Genomic DNA, 22331 nt, shown 5'->3' on the forward strand with positions numbered 1-22331 from the left:
GAAGAGTTTTATATAAAAAAGGCTGAGTGTGCACACATGAAAATATCTCAGACATTTTCACCTCGAAAAGAAAATACCCACTGAACTCTACATAATTCCTTTCATTTTTTTTTCATTATGTGACTGATTTGAATTTTAAGCAATTAAATCTCCTCTATTGGTTTATGGAATGATCCCTTTTTGGTGTTCTCCATTTTAATATGCAAACATATTATACAAAAAGTAAATATTGATTTACAAAAAATGACAAATCACATCGATGCCAACCCCCTTCAACGGTTTTTATCGGTTAAATCCGTATTGTGGTTTCCGGTTTTCTATTTTGATGAGTATGTTCAGCGTTATGCCTGTTTGATTTATTTTCATCCATTCATCAACTTATTGTTGCGATGGACTTGGCCTGTAACCTCTTGACGTACTTTCCAATTACTGTTTATAATCGTTGTTTGATACTTAAACTTAGGCTCAATTCATACTTAGCCTATTCTACTTCGAAGTATAGGAAAGTAATTTGTTTGCATTCATTGATGTCGACCCTTTTTAGATATCAAGATATTAAAAAATTTTAATTCCCCCTTTTATCTTGAGATAGAATTTGTCTTGATAACATATTCTGTTTGGTACTCGTATGTTCATTTATTTATTTCAGATTATTTTTGGAATACTTTGGTTTGCTCTGAGCGGCACTCTCTCAACAGGTAAATCGTGTATTATAACGTTCAAAATAAAAACATGGAACAAAGATATTACGAATAAAGAAACCATTTCAAAGTCATGAATGGTGTTAAAAGATGAAGAGGATTCTAAGAGAATGTTTTTTCAAATAATGTAAATGTAACCAATTGGCTTGTAAAAGAACCATTACTGCACTGTAAAAACTGCGGTGTTAAAACTGACACCAGTTGGTTTTAATAGAGGACCACACCCTGAGGTGTTAAAATTACACCCCAGAGATTAAGCGTAACACCAAAGAGTGTAAATGTAACAACAGAAGGTGTTGTAATAACACCTATAGGTGTAAAGCTAACACCACATATTTAACACCGGTGTAAAATAACTGGTGTGATCCTCTATGTACACCGGTTAACACCACAGTTTTTGCTGTGTGGTCGTCCAGGTCAGCCGGTAGACAATAACTAGTGAGTATTCACAACGCCGCGCAGAGAACGAGTTCAGGAACGTAATTACGAATGCATTGAAAACGTCCTAGCTTTCAGAGCTAATGAAAAATGACACATACACTCTTAAAACAAATCAGTCAAATTGACTAGACCAGTAGTCAGCTGGGTGCAACTGAACAATCACTGATAATCACATTTCTGACGTATATTCTAGTCAGAAATAACTATGTTCTAGTAAAATAGAACATAGAAAATAGTCAAATATGACTAGAAAAACAGTTTCACCCAGCTGACCCTATTAACTAGTCATTTTTTACTGATTTGTTTTTAGAGTGTATGCGTATGCCGTTTGTTCAGAGTACAGGTGGGTGTTTCATAAAACTTTTCGTAAAGTTACGCACAACTTTACGCACGACTGATCTTATATGTGCTAAGAAAAGTCACCATCGTGCCAAAGTCTTGCGTAACCTTATACGAACAACTAGTTTTATGAAACACCCACCAGGACTTAACTGTTGTTTTGATTTACCAGTTCTCGACAAAGGCTTTCGCTCATTGTCATCATGAAGGGCACTGCACGATACATTTTCTATGTTCTTGAAAGCGTTCAGCAACGTCCTGCATGGTACGAAAGCTCCCTATTTTAGGCATTGTGCCTGATATTTAGAGACGTTGCGTTATGACAAGGATAACGAGGAAAGTCGATCGAAACCATGTGCTGCATTATTTAAAATGTAGGCCTACAGTGCAGTAAAATATACAAATTTTGAATTTAAAAATATGAAGAAAATAGCCAAACAGCAGTGGCCTTAAAGGACTACACTGCACTTTGAATTTCAATATTGACAAAACACAAACGCACATGTTGACATTTTTTGTAGGAATTAGCTTGTGATGTTATTCTTTGAAAGGTGCGCTGGACACCAGATCATTGCGAGCTATGTAAAGTTTATGTTGTGTTTTTTTTAATGACATCCTTCTTCCACAGGTCAAGGTATACCATTTTGCTCGAATTTCGGCTTAATATCGTGCCAGCCTGTGACGTCATCGGATGGGAACATCATCCCTACCTTTCCTAAACTCTTGCCAGTGGAGCAGCGGTTTAACTCCCCTACTTTACCAGAAGGAATTACTCAATACATTTGCAGAAAACCAGGTAAAAGGAAAAAAATGGAAGCCAATTTACTCCCTCATTACACTCCTATTGGAGTTGAGGTACGATCGAGTCCCTTGGGAGTGAGGTATGATCTTACGAGAGTTGATTTTAAATCCTTTTTAGAGAAAAGGTGTCTAAAAATGCAGTAAATTCACTCCATCAGATGGAGCATTGCACTAAAAAAAAGGGATGTGCAGTTCAGTCCAAGGGAACCACTTAGGAGGAATGTACTAGCTTATAGCTCTTGCTTTTTAGAGGGTATGGAGAGTATGGCGAAAAGCTCAGTCCGTCCCTGATGATGTAAGCCCGACCCAAATGATACACTTTAAATTAAATAATTATGAATATGATAATGTATGATGACAGACGAGCTGAATGCATTGTATGTTTTGTTAAATTATGTTGATTTATTTCAATAAAGCACTATAAGTCGCAAGTTTCTACTCCGTCACAGGAGTAAGGGAGTCTTTGCAGTTGCAACGGGAACAGATTCTATACTATACGTGATAAATCGATTGCAAATGCAAGTCAAATTACAATGGACAGCTGCGCGGATTTTTGTCGAAAGTAAGTGGACTGAAACACAGGAGTTTCGTCGTAAATTTCGGAGCTGACCAAAAGTTGCAAATTATTGTGTTGTCTGTCCAGATCCCAGGACAAACCACTGTTTTGAATTACCAATTTTCGACAAAGGTTTTTGGTTGCTTTGCGTCATGAAGGACTTTTAGTATTAATTTTGAATAATCTGAAACCATTCTGCGTTGCTATGAGAACTACTCCCTACAATATAGGCCTACTCCATGTATACATATTTCTTCTGCGTCGCTGAATGCTCATCTCCCGATGAGACGGACATCAAAAGGAAAACAAATATGAACAAGTTTGAACCTAATCATGATTGATGTGCGAAATGCTTCACTTCTCAAGCAATAATATTAATCAATATGTTCATGGTCGTCAATATACTTTTTTATAATTTGGTTTGGTTCAGTGCGTTTAATATCCATTCATCCATTGAAATGCAACAGTACAATGAACATGTCGAACTTTTTGCATGTTGCTCAATTTTGAAAACAACTGCTGGACAGTGTAATTGTATTGTAATCATGTTGTAATTGTGTTGTAAAGTCATTAAAAAAAGTTTAGAAGAAGAATGTTATATCACATTATCTTGTTTCAGAAGTGGGTTCTTAGTTATATGATGCATGGATTCAAATTCCGAAGATATTAATCTTACCACGACCCCGTCACCACCCAGACGTATAGGCTGCTGTGGTTGGAGTAACGTCGAGGTAAGGTCGGAGTAGTGCCCGTCAGCATATGGACAGAGTTACTCCGACCTCTGACCAAGGCTTTAATAGTTATGGCTTGAGCCTGCAGTAAAACTACGATTTCTCTGAACCTACGTCTTCAGCATTCTTTTTGGCTTTTGTCATCATCAATCCTTCATTCTTTACATCCCTTGTTGCAATATCTCCCGTCTCCCGATATATAATTATGTTCTCCTCTTCAGTTATCATATAACGACTTGCCTCATTCTCCCTTGTTGTTATAAATCATGAGCATGACTCACACATTTCATACTATACATTCAAATCCTTCGAGTTAATATGATAATCATTCCATTACATTTTTCGTCATTTTATCACTCCCCTCATCAAGATAATAATAAAACCTTTTCTTATCGACACTGTACGGTGCCGAAGAAGGGAATCATTGGACTCCCCATTATTTTCTGAAAGCATGTCTACGTGCACCGCTCAAGGCAATATACTTTGAATGGCAATTTTTAATCAAAATAATGATGCTCGAGTCCCCTCCCATAATAGAAAAGAAACTTCTGTACGTGATATTTGATATTGATTAAAGTTACTCCACCAATGCTAATATCCAATTTTAATAAAGGTGTGATACACGATTGAATGATTTTATCTTGGTCTGTAGGCATAAAAAAATAAATGTCGACCTCCTTCTTTGTAATGGTAATGGAATATCAACGTTTTTTTTTCCATTGTTCTTTTTTCATACAACTCCACAACAAGTTCGATTTCAAATACCTTTGTGTCTCCTTGCGGGAGAACAGTCTGCTGGCTGAGGTAGGCCTCGTGCTTAATGAAATGGAAACAAATTGAATGAAAGTCAAGAAAAAAAGAAGATCCTGATAAGTAAATTCCATCATGATATCAGACAGCAGCCTTCCTTTCGATGATTTCAACTTTAATCCCATAAGATTTACTTATAATCTCATTTTATCCAAGCTATAAAAAAAACAAGTAATACCTAAAACTATGCAACCGTGGAAATAGTACATTATACTCTCGATACTTTCATAAATGAAACGTACATGTATTTCTTACTGTAAAATACCGTTTTTTACAGGAAATCCAATTTTCTGGTGAAAATGGCGTAAAAATTACGAAAGACCCAATTCAAAAGCGAAAATAATGTAAAAGCCCCAAATTTTGACGGTTGACCATAAAATCTACCGTGGAAAGTCATCGCGCATCAAGTTGCCAGGCGGGAACTTATCATTAAATAATGAATTTCTGGCGTCGACGACGCACAGGTTCGCGTAACACAGAAGTTAGCGATTAATTATATCGTACGTTTGATTTTCACTATATTGATTGTACATTGTAGTCAATGCAATCAATCATATAGAAATGTTCTATGATCGATTGCTAAGCTTTGTGTTACGGGCCCCAGGGGCCAACCTGAAACAGGAACCAATATAAAGCTGTATTTGTGAACACGGATTTAAAGCAGGTCCAGGTAGAATATGCATGCAGCATTGGAATGACATCATGATTTTGAGGATTCCGATCCATTACATGTTATCATCTCTCTCTCTCTCTTTTTTTTTTTAGCTAATAAGCATTGACGTTTATGTAATTTATTCTCATCAGATTGCTCATCAGTGCCTTGTCTCAACGATGGGACATGTTTCGAGACCATAGAAGGATACAATTGCACTTGTAAAACGACATACCACGGGAAGCAATGTGAAAAACAAGGTTCGTAGTGCCTGTATATACAGGCTAACCATTCTTTTAGTTTCACCTATTCTGACCATTACAAGATGTAAAACAAGATCTGTATGCATAGTTGATATTTTTTCCATTTACATGGGAATTCAATCCACCCCCCCCCCAAAAAAAAAGTAATTTGGATACAATTATAGGGGAAAATCAATCAGTCATAATGCTGAGTGGAAATGATAGATTTCTTTTTACCTGCATTGCCAAGAAAGCATGAATGATCGTAAGCAAGCAACAAGAAGACCGACGGCTTAAGATCCCCTCCAAGGGACCTGGTAATGAGGATTTAAAATGCTTTACCAAAGGGCACTACCGCACCAATTGTGAACCGAACCCGGATCACCGGAATCCGAAACCCCCGCTCTATACCGACGGAGCTATCGAGAGTCAAATGAGACGATTATGATATTTAACCAAAACTCCTTGATTTAACATCACTTCAATCAGTTGTATGCACATTTTTTTTGGTAGTGTGAATTAATAAAATGTTTTTTTTTTCAGATTTGACCAGACGAAATCCTCCTGATTAAATCTGCAGTAGGCATATATTACAGCAATGCCACACATGTTCAGTAATCAAACTTTGCTCAACATTATGATGATGAACAAGTAAAATAATGTGCCATAAATCATGTACTGAAATGCAAAAGTAAAAGGCAAAACTGTGGCATCTTTAGATCTCTCCTTTTACTTAACATGTTGCATTAATATCATCTTACCAATTATAATTTCATTTGTCGGTGAAGGTGGGTTTAGAACAATGACAAGCCGCCATGCCTCAGCTGGATCAAAGCTATTGCTTCGATACAGTACATGTATGGGAGAAGAAATACAAATGTGTAAAGTTATACATGTACAACAGCTTTTGGCAACTCTTTTTTTTTAATATTGTAAAGAAATGGATGAAGAGAACAATGGTAGGCGTAGCTTAAATCAAGGTTCCCCAGAGCTATCTACTCTTTGGAAAAATTGGTGATGCCGAAAAAATTATAAATGGTATAGTTTCGAAAATCTGTCTAACTGACGGTCAATCGGATTGGGTTCGGCCTAGCCACTAACCCGTCTCTGTGGTCTAGTGGTTAAGGCACCGGCGTTCAAAGCTGGGGGCCCGGGTTCGATTCCCGGCAGAGACATTTTTTCGGCATCACCAATTTTTCCAAAGGGTAGATAGCTCTGGGGAACCTTGATTGAAGCTACGCCTACCACTGTTCTCTTCATCCATTCCTTTACAATATTTAAATAAAAAAGAGTTGTCAAAAGCTGTTGTATGTATAACTTTACACATTTATATATATATATATATATATAACACAACAAAAAAAGTAAGTCCCCCCTAAATTAAATTGCTGTAACTTTTGAACGGAATTATTTTGAGATATGCTATTTCGTAGGTGGTTTTTACACTCATTAGGCAACTCCTGGAGAAATGTGAGATGGATCATTTGAGTTATGCATGAGTAATCAAAGATTGAATTAAAAATGACAATTTTTGAAAGTCACAAGAGTCGTGTTTCAGATTGTGCAAATACAAAGTTGGACAAAATTTGATTTTAGGTGAATTTTATGGTGTTTACTGTTTTACTATCCATCATTTATTCATTCCACACACAATTTGATATCGTATGTTCATGGTTGAGTGAGCACATTGTATTGCAGGGGCCGCGGAAGCGGGGGATGGGGGGGTTTCAGCTCCCCACTTTTTTCAAAAAGCATGTGCAAAAATGTAAAAATTACCAAACGATTGTGATTTTTTGCATGGTCAGCCCCCACCCTCCCACTTTTGGCTCAGTCCCCCCCTACTTTGAAACCCGTTCCGCGGCCCTGTATTGTGACGGATCATCATAGGGGTTTATGGTGGTATCCTCTACAACTTGTTAGATCATGTTAAAATTTGAAAACGTTGGTGGCTCCCCCAATTATAGGCCCCTCCCCCATTTTAAAATTCTGGATCCACCACTGATTTGCCCATAAATTAAACTGATCATGAGAAATTGTTACGAAAAAAATACATTTAAGCCGTATAAAGAGTATTCATACCTAAGTTTTCGAATGTGCTCGCTCAACCATGAAAAATATGTTTAAAGTTCGGAAAGTGTGTGGTGATAGAAATGATGGATGATAAAAAAAACATTTTCGCCCTGAATATTACCCTTTAAAATGAGTCTGTGACAATGAAAATACCAATTTTCCCACTTTGATGCGTGCTCACTCATCCATGAATGAAGATATCGATTTCATTTTTGCACAGAATTCTGCCCATAGGTTGATGAACATTACTGCCAAATTACATTGCTAAAGACAGCCTTGAAAAAAAGTTCCACCATATTGAATAAGGGGTTACTTATTCTTAAACGTATGCACCCATAATGTACACAAGTCTATGAGAGAAGAAGTCAAAATTTTCACAAATATGAAATGAGGGTTTGTTTCATGGACGGTTTTTGTTACTTCTGCCAACAGTTATTTCATGAAACTTCGCACATGGCTTCGGAGTAACACTATCCAAAAGGCGCGCACACCAAAATAACCATTCAACACGGCACAGAGTGGGGCCAAGGCCTTGAACTTTCTTCTCATTTGCATAATTTTCGAATATTGTGTGCTCACTGATGCATTAAACATCGGGATTTTCATAAAAATCAAATCAAATGAACTATGCAAGGACGTTTGTGACAGATATCCATAGTTACAAATTGCATTTTTTCCAATAACGTAAAAAAGAGCTAATCACGTTCCACATGTTCATTCAAGCGTGAATGTTTTATAAATAAACACCTTTGAATCATTGAAGCATGTTAAATGGCCGTGAACATAACGAAAAAGTTGAGAAAAGATCATTTTCAGTTACCAAAATGAAACAATACTTGCCTATGATATTTGAAAATCGTATTTTTTGTTTTCAATAAATGTTCATTGAACCGTGAAACGATGAATATTGTTGAAGATACTCTTTCCAAAAATAACTGTCATCATATTCTTCCAATCTTATTGATCTAAATGCATAAAAATCAAATTATAGCAAATATGGGCTTCTGTTTATTCAACCGTGAAATTTAGCCAAAAAAGTTGTATCGTCTTTTAGAAAGTACCTTTACAAGCCTTCTGACTATTTTTCATGATGAGAATGTGGAATTAGTTCCAATAAAATGGAATCAAAGTCATGATATTTGGCTTGTGACTTTTGAAAAGTGACATTTTTGCCTTCTGACGGTGCTCACTGAAGCATGACGCAAAATACGTCCACAACATTTACTCAGAGGGTAGCTTATAAAATTACCTACACGCTCATGTAAAAATATATTAAAAACTGGCATTGGTTCGGAAATTATTGATGTTTGTTTAAGGGGGGACTTACTTTTTTTGTTGTGTATATATATATATCGGTCTTTTTCACATTGGGAAATGTGACTATTTCGAGGTGCAGGGGTAGTCTTGTAAAGAGTTTTCGGGGTGCTTGTTATAGTCTTACGTCACACATTTATTATTTTCTTTACTAGATCGTTTCATTACGTCTCTCCGTCTCTTTGGCGGGAACAGCAGCAGTGAGGGGCGTGTCGCATTCACCGCCATCAATGATGTTAACCAGACACAATATTTTCTTCGGCATTCCTGGACGATGGAAGCTGCCCATCTTGTGTGCAGATATCTGGGATACAGCGGTGCGTTTGCTATTGTGAGTGGGGATCTATACCAGTCTCAAGATCCCATTAACCAATCGGTACTTAACCAATCCCAATACGGTGAAATAGCCTGCCCGCCAGATCCTCAATACATTTCAGAATGCTGGTACAACACGGCCTCTGATGAACAGGATACGAGCCTCATGTGGAATGCTGCAGTGATTTGCTGTACACGTAAGTAGCACCATAGATAGAAGTCACTAAATTTTGATTGATATATTGATTGATTAGACAATTTTAGAATTAAACGTCTGCCAGTCAAATCGGTGTGTCCATAACGCATATACCCTTCAAAAATCTCAAAATGGCCAGGTACGCCACTACAGTAACATTGATTACAAATTACACATTAATCATGACATAACTCTTAAACATAAGAAAGGCCCGGAGAAAGCGTTCCATTTGATATGATAATATTATGAGAGTATTCAAGTTCAAACATTACTCTTTATATTATAGCTCAGGTATGTGGACCTATTGGGGAACGGCTTCTTCCAAATATTCCTGACTCGGCCATTAACCAATCTAGCTGCTGGGCTGGCTGGGATCCAGACACCGTTTGTGGATGGGCGGGGCGAATAGATTCTCCGACAACAGCTTGGGTCCCAGGTCATCCTCCTATAGACCAATGGGTCCTAATTCATTTAGGAGAAGAGGATTACATTATTTCTGGGATACTTACACAAGGGAAAAGAGGAAAAAAGCAATGGGTCACTTCTTATTACATTTCTTACACAAAGAATGGAACATGGATGACGTACACAAATATATACAACGACACTTTAGTGAAGGTGAGATAGTTACAAGCTATATATTCATTTAGTTTGTTTGATTTTATCTACGTTCAAATAATTCAATATTTTTTTACAATAAACACAATCCATATTATTAATATATTATAGTCCTAATTATAATACATAATGAATTTTTAAATAACGATACGAAATATGTAAACTTTTCTTTAAAGAAATAAGAAATCAGTAAACGCAGGATCGGGAGCCTGCAGTAGACCGCCATCATGAGCGGTGATTGGTTAACATTGGTTTGACTTTTTAAAAATCTGAGCTAGAAGGTCACACTTGTCACCTGTGTCTGTGATATGTTCCAAAAAGGAAGCCCAGAAAAAAATTGCGTTTGTGAATGATTATTTAGTGCTTCAAAAATTGAAATATAAGGTGACCGGAAATACCATCTTAATTTCATCCCATACACTTATGTGTACTATTTAGGTGTCTATTAGACGCCTATTTACAAAATCGGGGTTTGCCTTGTAGTATTATCTTTTCATTCTCAATAATGGTTGTTTTCAGGATTTGTTAGTTCTAATACATGCACTTGTACACATGTTTCATCTTGGTTTGAGAATTTTTTAAATCGGCTGCTCACAAAGTTAAACAATACCTTGAAGGACGTTCCACAGTTAAAGTGAAATCCATGTCATTTTCACCAAACTTTGCACAAAGATACTCTAGAACCTTGATATTCGAAATATGCAAAAATTAACATAGGTCCATGTGCTTGATTTTTTGCTATAGAGCTTCAAAGTTCACCAAAATTGATGTTTTGAAGAATTGCGCATTCAAAAGAATTTGGCATTTTTAGACCGCCCAAGATTACTACAATGAGTTTAATTCTCTATTACTCAGTCAAAATACAATGAAAAAGTCATCAAATTTCGCAAGAGAGTTAATAATTGTATCGTTAGAATGGAAAATCTATTTATAGTGCTATTTTTGCAATTTTAAGTTTAACAGCACTGTCAGTTCTTAAAAATGGCGTAAAAGAGTAACAAAATCCCAATCCAAAAATGTGAAATTTCAGTAACAAAATACAAACGTACAATAAATGCTGCACTTTATTTAAAATCCATGTCATTTTCACCAAAATTTGCAGAGTTGTAGAGGAAGGTATACCCAAGAGGAACAGAAATTAAAAAATAGGGGTCCGTGTGCTTGTTTTTAAACTATCAGCATTTTTATTAGAGCAAATGTGCTTTTAAAACACCAAAACTATGCCGAATGCTTTGTATCTATGTGAAGAAAAAATTAAAACCACGATTACCATTTATTCAAACTCGGGGTAATATTCGTGATTCTTGGCAGCACTGCAGAGTAAAGTATTTTGAAATTGTAGAGAAATTGTTATTGAATGGTCTATGGACTAATTCATTTTTTTAGCTTCATGAAATAATGCATCGGATCTGCAGTTAAAGTGCAGAAGATGAGAAAATCAGCTCAAAATGACATATCCGCAGCTAATTAATCACCTGTTCATCCATTGTGACGTCAGCGCGCAGAGTGTAAACTATGCGCAGATCATAATGCGCACAAGCATAACTGTGGAACGTCCTTAAGCTTGAAATTGATGGTGGTCTCATATTGTGAGATTCATTCAGGCATAAACACACACAAATACCCACACACACACTCCCACCCCTTGACCCCTACTCGTCTTCACTACCAAGGAGTAAGCCTTTCAATATTAAAACACTCGGTTGCTAAAAAACAATAAAAAACAACAAAACATGACGTATAGGCCTATCTCACACTATTCCCCCTATCTTTACAATAATTTCTTAAAGCATATTTTTTAGCATATTCTGATTGCGATCGTCTCTGTTTCATCCATAATCATCTTGATCATGTCGATCATACAGATCTTCCCAGGAAACTATGATGACAACTCGCACGTGATGAATCTGGTCCAACCACCTATCGTTGCCCGATATGTCAGGATACATCCAATGACGTGGGAGCATTCCCCATGCATGCGTTTTGACATCGTTGGCGTGAAATCTCTCATGGATCAACCCGGTTAGTACCCTCAGTACTCCTTAGTTAAAGGTCAAGTCCACCTCAGAAAAATGTTGCTCTGAATCAATAGAGAAAAATCAGAGAAGCACAATGCTGAAAATTTCATCATAATCGGATGTAAAATAAAAAAGTTATGACATTTCAAAGTTTCGCTTATTTTTAACAAAATATTTATATGAACGAGCAGCCAGTTACATCCAAATGAGAGAGTCGATGATGTCACTCACTCACTAATTATTTTTATCTTTTTTTTTGAATTATACAATATTTCAATTTTTACGAATTTGACGATAAGGATCGACCTCCTTGCCTGAAGCACAAAATGTTAAAATGATGGGATTCAAACGTGTTCAGGGAGGAATGAAACTTCATTTCACATGACAATGAATAGAAAATAAAAGTATTTCATATTTCATATAATAAAATACAAAAGAAATAGTGAGTGAGTGATTTCATCAGTTCCTCATTTGCATACAGACCGAGATGTGCATATAACTGTTTTGTGAAATGAAGCGGAACTTTAAAATGCCATAACGTTCTTATCTTACATCCGATTTTGATGACATCTTCAGTGTAATGCTTGTTGAATTTTTCTCTTTTTATTCAAATCAAGTTTTTGTTGGGGTGGACTTGTCCTTTAAGCTTCTGCGTCTCATCCTGGTCATATCCAATTATCACTGTCTTATATTTGGTGGTGTCACAATAGCTAGTTAAGATTTACAACAAGAAAAAAAAACACATTCTGGAGCACAACAGCTAGAGAGACAGAAATCCCCCTCCGGATAACCCGTATATCCACTAGCTCAAGATTTATGATGTGCATGGTACGTGCAGGATGGCGCTTTGGCCGGAGAACAATGCAATTGCTTTATTATTAAGACTAATGCTAATCGGGTGACCCACGATCAAAGAAACATGGTCACGGTATCATTCGAATGTTAATACGTCGTAACTTACTTATAATGATCCGCCGAATTTTCTTCATCATAAAAAGATAATTAAGTGGGGGTTTCTTTATATGTACATACACTCTAAAAAATGAAGTGCTAATTTAAAGAGCGTGTATAGTGACTGCACTTGGGAGTGCTGATTTTTCTCGTTCAAATTTGAACTAGACAAATCAGCACTCCGAAGTGCAGTCACTATACACGCTCTTTAAGAGCTGAATTAGCACTTAATTTTTAGAGTGTAGCATATTATATAACAGGCCTACGCAAATGTCAGTTTTGTATCAGTACCCCCTGAAAAATTAAGCTTGGGGTGCATATGCTTCAGCAACATTATACCCCCCCCCTCCTGCTTCCCAGGGCTATGAGCGCTCTTGTCATTTATCGTGATTTATTTTTGTCTTTACAGATGATGAAACCAATGGATGTGTACCGTTGCATGGAGAGAAGCTAGGAGTCGAGGATGGGAGGATAGCAAATGAGAGTATAACAGCATCTTCACTCGCCGATCCGGATCAAGGTGCATCCTATGCGCGATTGAATCTGGATGCGATTCCGGATGTCACGCCAGGAGCATGGCTACCCAACGCGACCGAACAAAACCCATGGATAAAGGTATGGTGTCCTAATGTACTGGACAGGTCCTTTGTCGGGACATTACGATGATTTAAAGAACTTTGCAAACAATGTTTCATTGTTGTTCAAAAGTAATATGTACACATTTGCAAAGCACAAATCGTCACAATCATTTGTGTTTTATCTACGTTCAGTCACGTAGGCAATGTAATTGAGAAAACCTAACGGAAAAAATGATGTTTTGCTTAGTTTCTTGATATCCGACCCCGTCGTGGGCCTAGGCCTACTTAGAATGACGCTCAATTTGGGGATTTTTGTTTTCAATTTTCCCCATGAATGTAAGTCTTGATCAAATGAGTTTACCGGAGCAGACTGGTTCCGTAAGACCGGTAAAAACCATGCAGCACCCAAAACGGCCAAACCCATCGTGCAAAACCGTTCACCTGCCAAAGCCAGCCAAAACCTTCCAAGACTACCGAAAACCAGCCGTCAAGACTACGAAAAACCAGCAAAAACCCGATTAAAATCCACTAAAAACCCCGGGGGCCACTTACATTGACGAGTGGATACCATGCGCGACCAAAAAAAACGTAAAAGGATGTCCTTTTCACGATAGGGCACGTTACGTATGTAACGTGATAAGGGTGTCAAAACACAAAAATAATGAAAAAAGGGTATCTATTTCGCTAGGAAAATTACGTGTCTAGGATCGAATTTGCGGGGATGATAAAACAAAATCAAAATGTTTTATAAAGGATGCCCTTTTGCCCCAATACTACGTGTTTAGAGTCCTATTTGCGCGAGGTGTAGAAGGTGGGGTCGTACTAAACCAAATAAGGTAAAGCCGACGACCGAAGGACCCGTAACAATAAATCATTCCTGTACTTGTTTAGGGGTTCATTTCAGGGAACATTTGCCAATAGTATCGTTTTGTTTCCAATACTTGTTAAGGGTAGTGTTTCACACGCCAATACTTGTTAAGGTGTCCATTTTCAGAAGATGGAAATTACGTGTTTAGGGTGCTTTTCGAGACCCCATGGTCGCGCATGGTATCCACTCGTGAATGGAAGTGGCCCCCCCCCCCGGCTAAAAACCTACAATCAAGCCTCAGTCAATAAACTAGCCAAAATCACCCAAAACGTCCAGAGTCCCCCCTCCCCCAACATGCAAAACCATCTCAAAACCCGTCCCGTAATAGTCAAACATCGTCCATCTCCCGCTTCCTCTCCTGCTCAATGTTCGATGCAAGTTTTGACGTCCTTGGTACTACTCATGCATACATCATTTTCACGAGCATTTAAGATATACACGGAGCTGTATAGAAGATGAAGAAAAATAGAAGGAACATTTCAATTGTAAAACCATAGACCTAAACATACTTATTAATGGTACAGAAATTATATAATGTATTCTAGTATATGTTTTAATGTTTGGCAGCCTATTATAAATGAAAGTAAGATTTGGTAAAAACAAAGACATAATGAGCCTGTCACCCACAATCACAGATCGACCTTATGACTAATCACGTCGTGACAGGTGTCATCACTCAAGGGCGTGGTCATCCATCCTACCCTCATTGGACGACATCGTTCACGCTCTCGTTCTCGGCCGATGACATCACTTGGCAAGAATGGGAAGAGTGTGGAGTAACGAGGGTAAGCCAAAATGGAAATTTGGTGTTTTAATTCTTAAAGTTCTGATTTTACCTTAAGGACCAACAAAAACAACTTTCCCACTGCTGCCAGCGAACATATCACAGAGAATTCTTTCTGAATTGTGAAGTTTGTATAAGCTAGTGTAAAAATCAGTACGGTTTAAGTTTTTGAGAGAGAAAAAAAGGTTGCGTGACCTCGTACACGATATTACCCAATCCATGCACATGAGTATAAACTTTTATTCATGCCAATTAGCGTAATCTTGAATTGTAGGAGTTTGGGAAAATCACGATTTAACACCCGGCTTGAACTATCTCCATGAACTCAGTCTCACCCACGCATAACCCACACACACACAGCCTCACACCCCCACACACACAATCTAAAGCTTAACATGTGGTATGTATGCTCTTTATGCTTTATAACTCAATAGGATTTATAATTTGATTCTCCCTTTTAAAGGTGTTCATGGGCAATTACGACAGGTCATCACCGGTCACGTCTCTGCTCAATCAACCCGTTACAACCCGATTAGTACGTATTCATCCCAGGACGTACGCACCTAGAGGGGTCATCGCACTAAGATGTGAAATCCTTGGGTCATCAATGTAGGGGGTGTGATGTGGGATATCTGTAGCATTCACTGCAAATCATTTTAAAATGCTTTACGGCCATTGAAATACCTAACGGCGAGCTTTCTTTCCGGCCTTAACTAAGTTTTCTATGCAAATTATAGTCGAATGAATAGTTTATGAATTATTATTTTTATAGCTTGGCGCAGTAGATTATATTCGAATGAATGGTTTATGAATTATTATTTTTATAGCTTGGCGCAGTAGATTAATAATAATAATATAATAATAATGTTAATATTTGATAATTATCATTAACTCATCAAATTTCCTTTTTCTTTGTATGCTGATGACACGAGTTTGCTATAGTCTCATTATCATTGTCACTGTTGTGTCAGTCGCAAGTGTAGAAATCAAAAAGCTGAATTGGTTACCCTGTATAAAGATGTGAAGTAAATAAATAAATGAATAAATAAATAAATAAATAAAATAAATCGTGGTTCTTCTGTAATATTTTTGGTTCAAATATCAACACAGCTAAATGTATCATTTTTCGATCAAGAAATAAACTTATTCCAGACATTGACGGGTCGTGTGGTCCATTGGTAAGAGCATTGGACTCATAATCGCAAGGTTGTGAGTTCGAATCCCAACTCTGCCATTGTCTCCACTTTGATAAAAGGCCCGAGAGTGATATCTGTCGTCTATTACGTCAGCCACTGTGACTGATTAACCTAGACGTAAAATGTTTCCAAGGTAATTGGTTATATACCAGCTTGGCGTTTACCAGCAAAATGCTGCATGTTCTGCCGAGTTCCTATATACGGGAGTTACCACAAACAAAAACAGATATTTCTAATATTGGAGGCCACAATGTTGCTCGTAGAGAATGTTCAATTATTGATGAGCAATTGACTTGGCATTCCCATTCACAGTCAGTGCGTACAAAAGTTTCTTGAGGTGTATAGTTTTGATACCTTCCACATTCCACAATAACGATGACGATATGTTTCTTCCAAACCTCCAAACAATAACTATCATAAATATCCTACCAGACACGGCGGCAGCTGCCTGGCTGTGCTAAGAATTCCTTTGGCTCAAAATGCTTTATTTTACCGACCGAAAATTTTTGAATTCTATCCATAAAGACCTTCAACAAGCCCTCTCCATCAAGTCCTTTGGGAGAAAAATAAAAAAGTATTTTTGTTACTCTTTTACAAAATAAATGGATAAATTTTTTATGAATATTACTTTTTGATCAAACATGTTTTGTGTTACCTAATCCTCACCATCCTCAAAACTATGCTTTCATGACCATCTATGCTTTAACCCTATCTAGGCCGGGGGGGGGGGGAGGAGCACGGACACCCCCCCCCCTCAACGATTCTCGCAATATTTTTGCCTTGCGAAGTTTTTTTTTACTGCACCGCTCACTGACTAAGTCTTGCGCATCTTTCGAGACCAAACTTGTGGGGCTCGGGTAGGCGGTTTTTAAATTATGCAACATTTTGTAAGAGCATGTCAGGCCAAAAAATGCTCAAAAACGTGATTTCGTGTACAAAGTCAATGCAAATTGTGTTTTCAAACAAAAGCATAAATGTATGATTATTTTTAGTTTTGCTGGTCTAAATTGATTTATTTTATGTTATGATCTCAAAAGAGTTCCCGACAAAGTCCATCAAAAACAATGAAAAACACAAATGAAGCAAAACAAAGAAATACACAAGAAATTGGCAAAAACAATATAAACATAAGAAATTGATCTGATATCGCATTTTTTTTCACATACATTATCTTAATAGCACAACAATGATATTCTACACCACAAATGAGAACATTTGGAGATTTATTGAAAGACAAGTCCACCCCAAAGAAAAGTTTATTTGAATGAAAAGGGAAATATCCAACAAGCATAACATTGACAATTTCATCAAAATCGGATGTAAAATAAGAAAGATATGACATTTTCAAGTCTCGTTTAATTTCACAAAACAGTTATGTGCACATCCTGGTCTGTATGCAAATGAGGGGAGTGATAACATCACTCACTAACTATTTCTTTTGTATTTTATTACATGAAATATTAAATATTCTAATTTTCTCCTCATTGTCCCGTGAAACAAAGTTTTATTCCTCCCTGAACATGTGGCATCACCATTGTTACACAATTTTATGGTCGAGTTAATGTGGCCCTTGATGTCAAATTGGTAAAAAATTGAATATTGCAAAATTCAAATAATAAAAAACAAAAGAAATAGTGATGGACATCATCGACTCTCTTATTTGCACGTCACTGAGTTGTGCATATAACTGTTATGTGAAAAATAAGCTTAACTTAAAAATGTCATAACTTCCTCATTTTAAATCCGATTTTGATCAAATTTTCAGCATTATGCTCGTTTGATTTGTTTTTCTGTTTATTCGAATCAACATTTTTTGGGGGTGGACTTGACCTTTAAGGGAGTTAAAAGGAAAAGGTATGATTTTGCATACAAATTACACATAAATTAACATAATGAAAGCATTTTGCAGGAAATGAATATAGAATTTTGTCCTAGACAATCTGCGTGCCAATTTTCGGCGCGATCGACGGCTGAGATCTCAAAGGGGGGGGGGGGGGTCATGAGAACCCCCCCCCCCCGCAGCCATATGATCTCCCAAAATACCCCGGCTAGATAGGGTTCAGCCACGCTCTCTTTGAGCCATGTTTTCACGATCTTTGTTCTCTCTCTCTCTCTCTCTCTCTATAATCTTTCTCTATAACTCTAGCCCCCTCCTATATTTTTCGAAGTCTCTCTCTCTCTCTCCCACCTGTGTCTATACTATTTTCTTTATTCTCTTTAGAAAAAATATACCTTGTTTTGATGAAGAATCAATATTACATTTGGATTACACTCCACTTAAAAATCCAGACAAGTGTTGGCAGGAATTGTATGATAGAAAACTAGATTTTATTCTGGGTAATAATACATATTCATTTGAAATTATAATATCTGCATAAAACATGAGAATGCCAATTCATCTTGTAGTTTTGTGCGTTAAACACAACAAATCAAAGCCTCTGCTGCGTCATTTCCACCATGGACCTTACTGGTGGGTCCATGTTTCCACCCAGTCCCTTCGAACTCTATCAAACACTGACTTATTATTCATGATTGAAGCATGCCTTTTGGTCATTGACACCTTGAAGATATGAAACTATTGCGAATTATAGGAATCATCATGTCAAATCTCGCATATCATTACCAATACTTTTTAATACATGTCAATTTTATCAGGAAAGCATCTCCTGACATACCTTGTCATTGATTTTCCCAGACAACTTTGTTCACATTCAACCGTATTCAAGCATATCTGTAGCTGCAGACAGTTGCCAGTGAAAATCAATAATAAAAATATTATGCAACATTTATATAGCGTTTAATACAAATGTTTCAAAGCGCTGCATACTATTACCCTGACTTTAGCATGGCTATCCTGATCGGACGACGCTCGAGCATTCAAGGAATGCCTTCCTACCAGGTACCTTTTACTACACCTGGGTGGAGAGTGGCAAATGTAGATAAATGCATTGCCAAAGGACGCGAGTGCTTCGGTGGGGTTTGAACATTGTGGTTCAAAGTCCGGAGACTTATCCACTGAGCCACAACACCCCTACATGACAAATCACCTAAAAACACTACCTGGATTTAAATTCCAAATATTGAAATACCTGTACTATTTTGTTAAATACCACATACCCTTCTACAATTCTGACAAATACAATGACCTTGATTAACAGCGAGTCCCAGGAAAAAAAAAAGAGAATTATCGCAGTTTTATCATAAATTAATCACAAATATGAGTGACAAATGACATATCACCTTGAAGGTTACAGCCTCTTCTTTCAATTGGTGTTAATAATATTATATACTTCATGCATAAGTTAGTAAAAACAACCTGAAGAAAAATTATTGAGCCGACAGAATCGAGTGGCATATATATGGGGAGGGGTGTTAAGTTAGGGGGTTTAATTCCCCTCCCTTGGGCTACCGAGTAAAAACAATGACCTACATTTTGGAGCCAACTCCAAAAAAACTCCATTCTACAGTGTACCCTTTTATTTATTTTTGCTTGCAAACAAATTTCTCGGTACCAAAATGACCTTTTTTGGGAAGTGAAACCCTTTTTTTGCTTTTCAAATTTCTTGTTACCAAATGATCTTCATTTGTGAGTGAGTCAAACCCCTCCTTGGAAAAAAGCTAGATCCACCCTTTAATTCTAAATGTTGTAAGGCCTTATTGCACTAATTCACGATGCTAGTGATCACAAATGGTGGTTGTAAATTATGGATAACAGTTACTGAAAACCTGCTATTTGATTGGCTAAGAGATTGGGGGGGGTAAAATTTCCACCAAGTATCGAGTACTATCGATGATACTAATGTGCCATACCAACCAATGTCAGTGTCGTACCAATATAAATTTGTACTTTGCTAATTCAGCAGATTAAATTAAATTTAGATTTAAATTAGATTTGGTCTTCTCACACAACCCACATTCATTGCTACAATTAATACATTACCACACTATGCACAAATAACATTACAATTTTCACAAGTTCTTGTCTTCCTAATAAGTATACTGAAAACTAATAATGGTATGAGTTTTATAATGAACAACAGCTCTAAACCAATCATAGTATCAGGAAGAACTTATGAACATTTGCCTCCTTTCTTTGCTATTTTAATCTGGGGGCCGTTTCATAAAAGCAGCTACTTAAGAGCGACTTTTAAAGGACAGGTGATCCTTTCTTGTGGTAAATGATATTCACCATATGTACATTTGTGATTATTAAGCACATAAGAAAGGTTCACAAGTCGTTGTAAAGTTGCTCTTAACTTACCAACAGCTTTATGAAACTGGCACAACTGAGAAAGTATGCATACCATACAAATAAATATATCAATGTTTGTTTGGATGCCTCTGACTTTATAAAAGCTAAAAATATTGATGCAGCAACTTTTCAAACCAAAGTTTTTATGGAGTTTATCCCTCATCATATCACGCCAGTATAATACCTTATGGGCCAAGGTGAAAAAAACAACAATCAAATCTCAAAACATGTAATAAAATCTGAACTTCCTTTTTGGGTAGAACACCAAAGATAGAACACCAAGACATTTCACTTACAGTGACTCTTGTACATAAAGAACTTGTAAAAGGATTAAAGGTTGAATGCCCAAATAAAATTAAATGCAGTAAACTCAGCCAATTAGAAAATTAATGTGGAATGCAACTTGAAAACTAAGTTGTAAAACAATGAAATATAATTCAAGGATTATGAACAATTAAAAAAAAGGTCTAAACGTTGAAATGCGTAACTTATGTGGAATGGATGGAATATGCAGGACTCTATTTGAGTTGATATTTCAAAGTACACATTGCTACTTACTCAGATCAGATGTCTGAACTTACATAAATACTACAGATGTGAAAATAAATAGAATATGTTCCTCAAAGTGTGTGGAGTCTTAGGCCCAAACAAGTTAAGTACAATTCCATGTGAGAATGAAAATACTATTAGCAAAGGATATGATGCAATAAAGCCAAGTATGACAAATAGGACCTTTATACTTCCTAAAAAAATCTGCAGGAAACGAAACTACTCATAAGAGAGCATAACATGCACATTGGGCTACTTTCAAATGTCACAATACTACATTATGGTCTACAAAAAAAATTCATTAATATTCTCACCACTAATTCATTCAAACCATAGATACAGATGAGCTACGCCATTGCATTCTAAAAATGATACAAAAAATCTTGACCACTAATTAATTCAAACCATGGATAATGCTATTGTGGTCTACAACAGAAATTCCTTTTATCAAAGAGGTAACCTGTTTGAACCTGAACCCACACATGGGCTGGAGACTGAGAACAATGCATGTCACAGCAAAATCAATCTTCAACAGGTAAATAGGTTAGATATCAAGCTTTCTTGACCATTTAAGAATGATACCAAAGTAAACATGGACATAATATTTCAAAGCTTACACAAAATAGCTGCCAATAGTTCAATTACAGGTCATATACATGTACCATTGTTTCAGTCAAACCACAGAACAGGCCTGTTGATTCACCTAATTTTCCCTTTTTGTAATGACTTTAATGCTCTGATGCTACTGAAATACATGCACAGGTAATTGAAAGACATTGAAACTTTGCATTTCATAATACCATTACATTTTATAAGTGTTTTTACCACAAATGCAGTAATGCCAAGTCATTTCAGTTTCATGTCATAAATGTTTCCGGTTTTACTATGATAGTTTCACAGTCAGGCTGGCTATTGCCTGGCCTCCTGGGGCCGATTGCACGAAAGGGTCTTTGCAAGGACCGTCTTTCGTGTCGCCCATCTTTTATGATGCACCATGTGAACGCATTTTAAATGAATTATCTGCAAACATATTTCATTCTTCCGTTAAAATAAACAAAATATTATAACTCCTAACCAATCGCACAACGGATCAGTGCCCACCTATTGTTCTCGCGTTCGTGCGTACGGTCTTGGAGGTTAGTATAAATAGAGTACGATATCAGATAATTTTCGTCACTTGATAAAGAGTTGCAGCGGCACTCGAAAGCTCGTGAACTTGTAAGCTAGTGAACACTTTTTGCGAGAGTGATCACGAATTTCCTAGAAAGCCAGTGAACACTTTTTGCGAGAGTGATCACGAATTTCCTTGTTGACCATAGTAGATTGCGAGACAAATGAATACCCTCTAG

The 22331-nt window shown here is 36.9% G+C and overlaps 1 protein-coding gene across 1 annotated transcript; it reads left to right on the top strand.

Moving 5' to 3' along the window:
- Positions 1–1463: 1463 nt before the first annotated feature.
- LOC121412142 (coagulation factor VIII-like) lies at positions 1464–15764 on the top strand. Its single transcript, XM_041605048.1, has 9 exons — positions 1464–1485; positions 2110–2277; positions 5184–5291; positions 8813–9169; positions 9455–9786; positions 11652–11808; positions 13165–13370; positions 14837–14986; positions 15449–15764. The coding sequence occupies exons 1-9, from the start codon at positions 1464–1466 to the stop codon at positions 15596–15598; spliced, it is 1650 nt and encodes a 549-aa protein (XP_041460982.1). The 3' UTR covers positions 15599–15764.
- The last annotated feature ends 6567 nt before the right edge of the window (positions 15765–22331 follow it).

Source organism: Lytechinus variegatus, chromosome 3, assembly GCF_018143015.1.
Source record: "Lytechinus variegatus isolate NC3 chromosome 3, Lvar_3.0, whole genome shotgun sequence".
Classification (NCBI taxonomy): Eukaryota; Metazoa; Echinodermata; class Echinoidea; order Temnopleuroida; family Toxopneustidae; genus Lytechinus; species Lytechinus variegatus.

Coding starts and splice junctions, on each gene's coding strand:
- LOC121412142 (XM_041605048.1), top strand. CDS start 1,464: ATGCCGTTTGTTCAGAGTACAG. Junction 1,486..2,109: donor GCCGTTTGTTCAGAGTACAG/GTGGGTGTTTCA, acceptor CTTCTTCCACAG/GTCAAGGTATACCATTTTGC. Junction 14,987..15,448: donor AAGAGTGTGGAGTAACGAGG/GTAAGCCAAAAT, acceptor TCCCTTTTAAAG/GTGTTCATGGGCAATTACGA.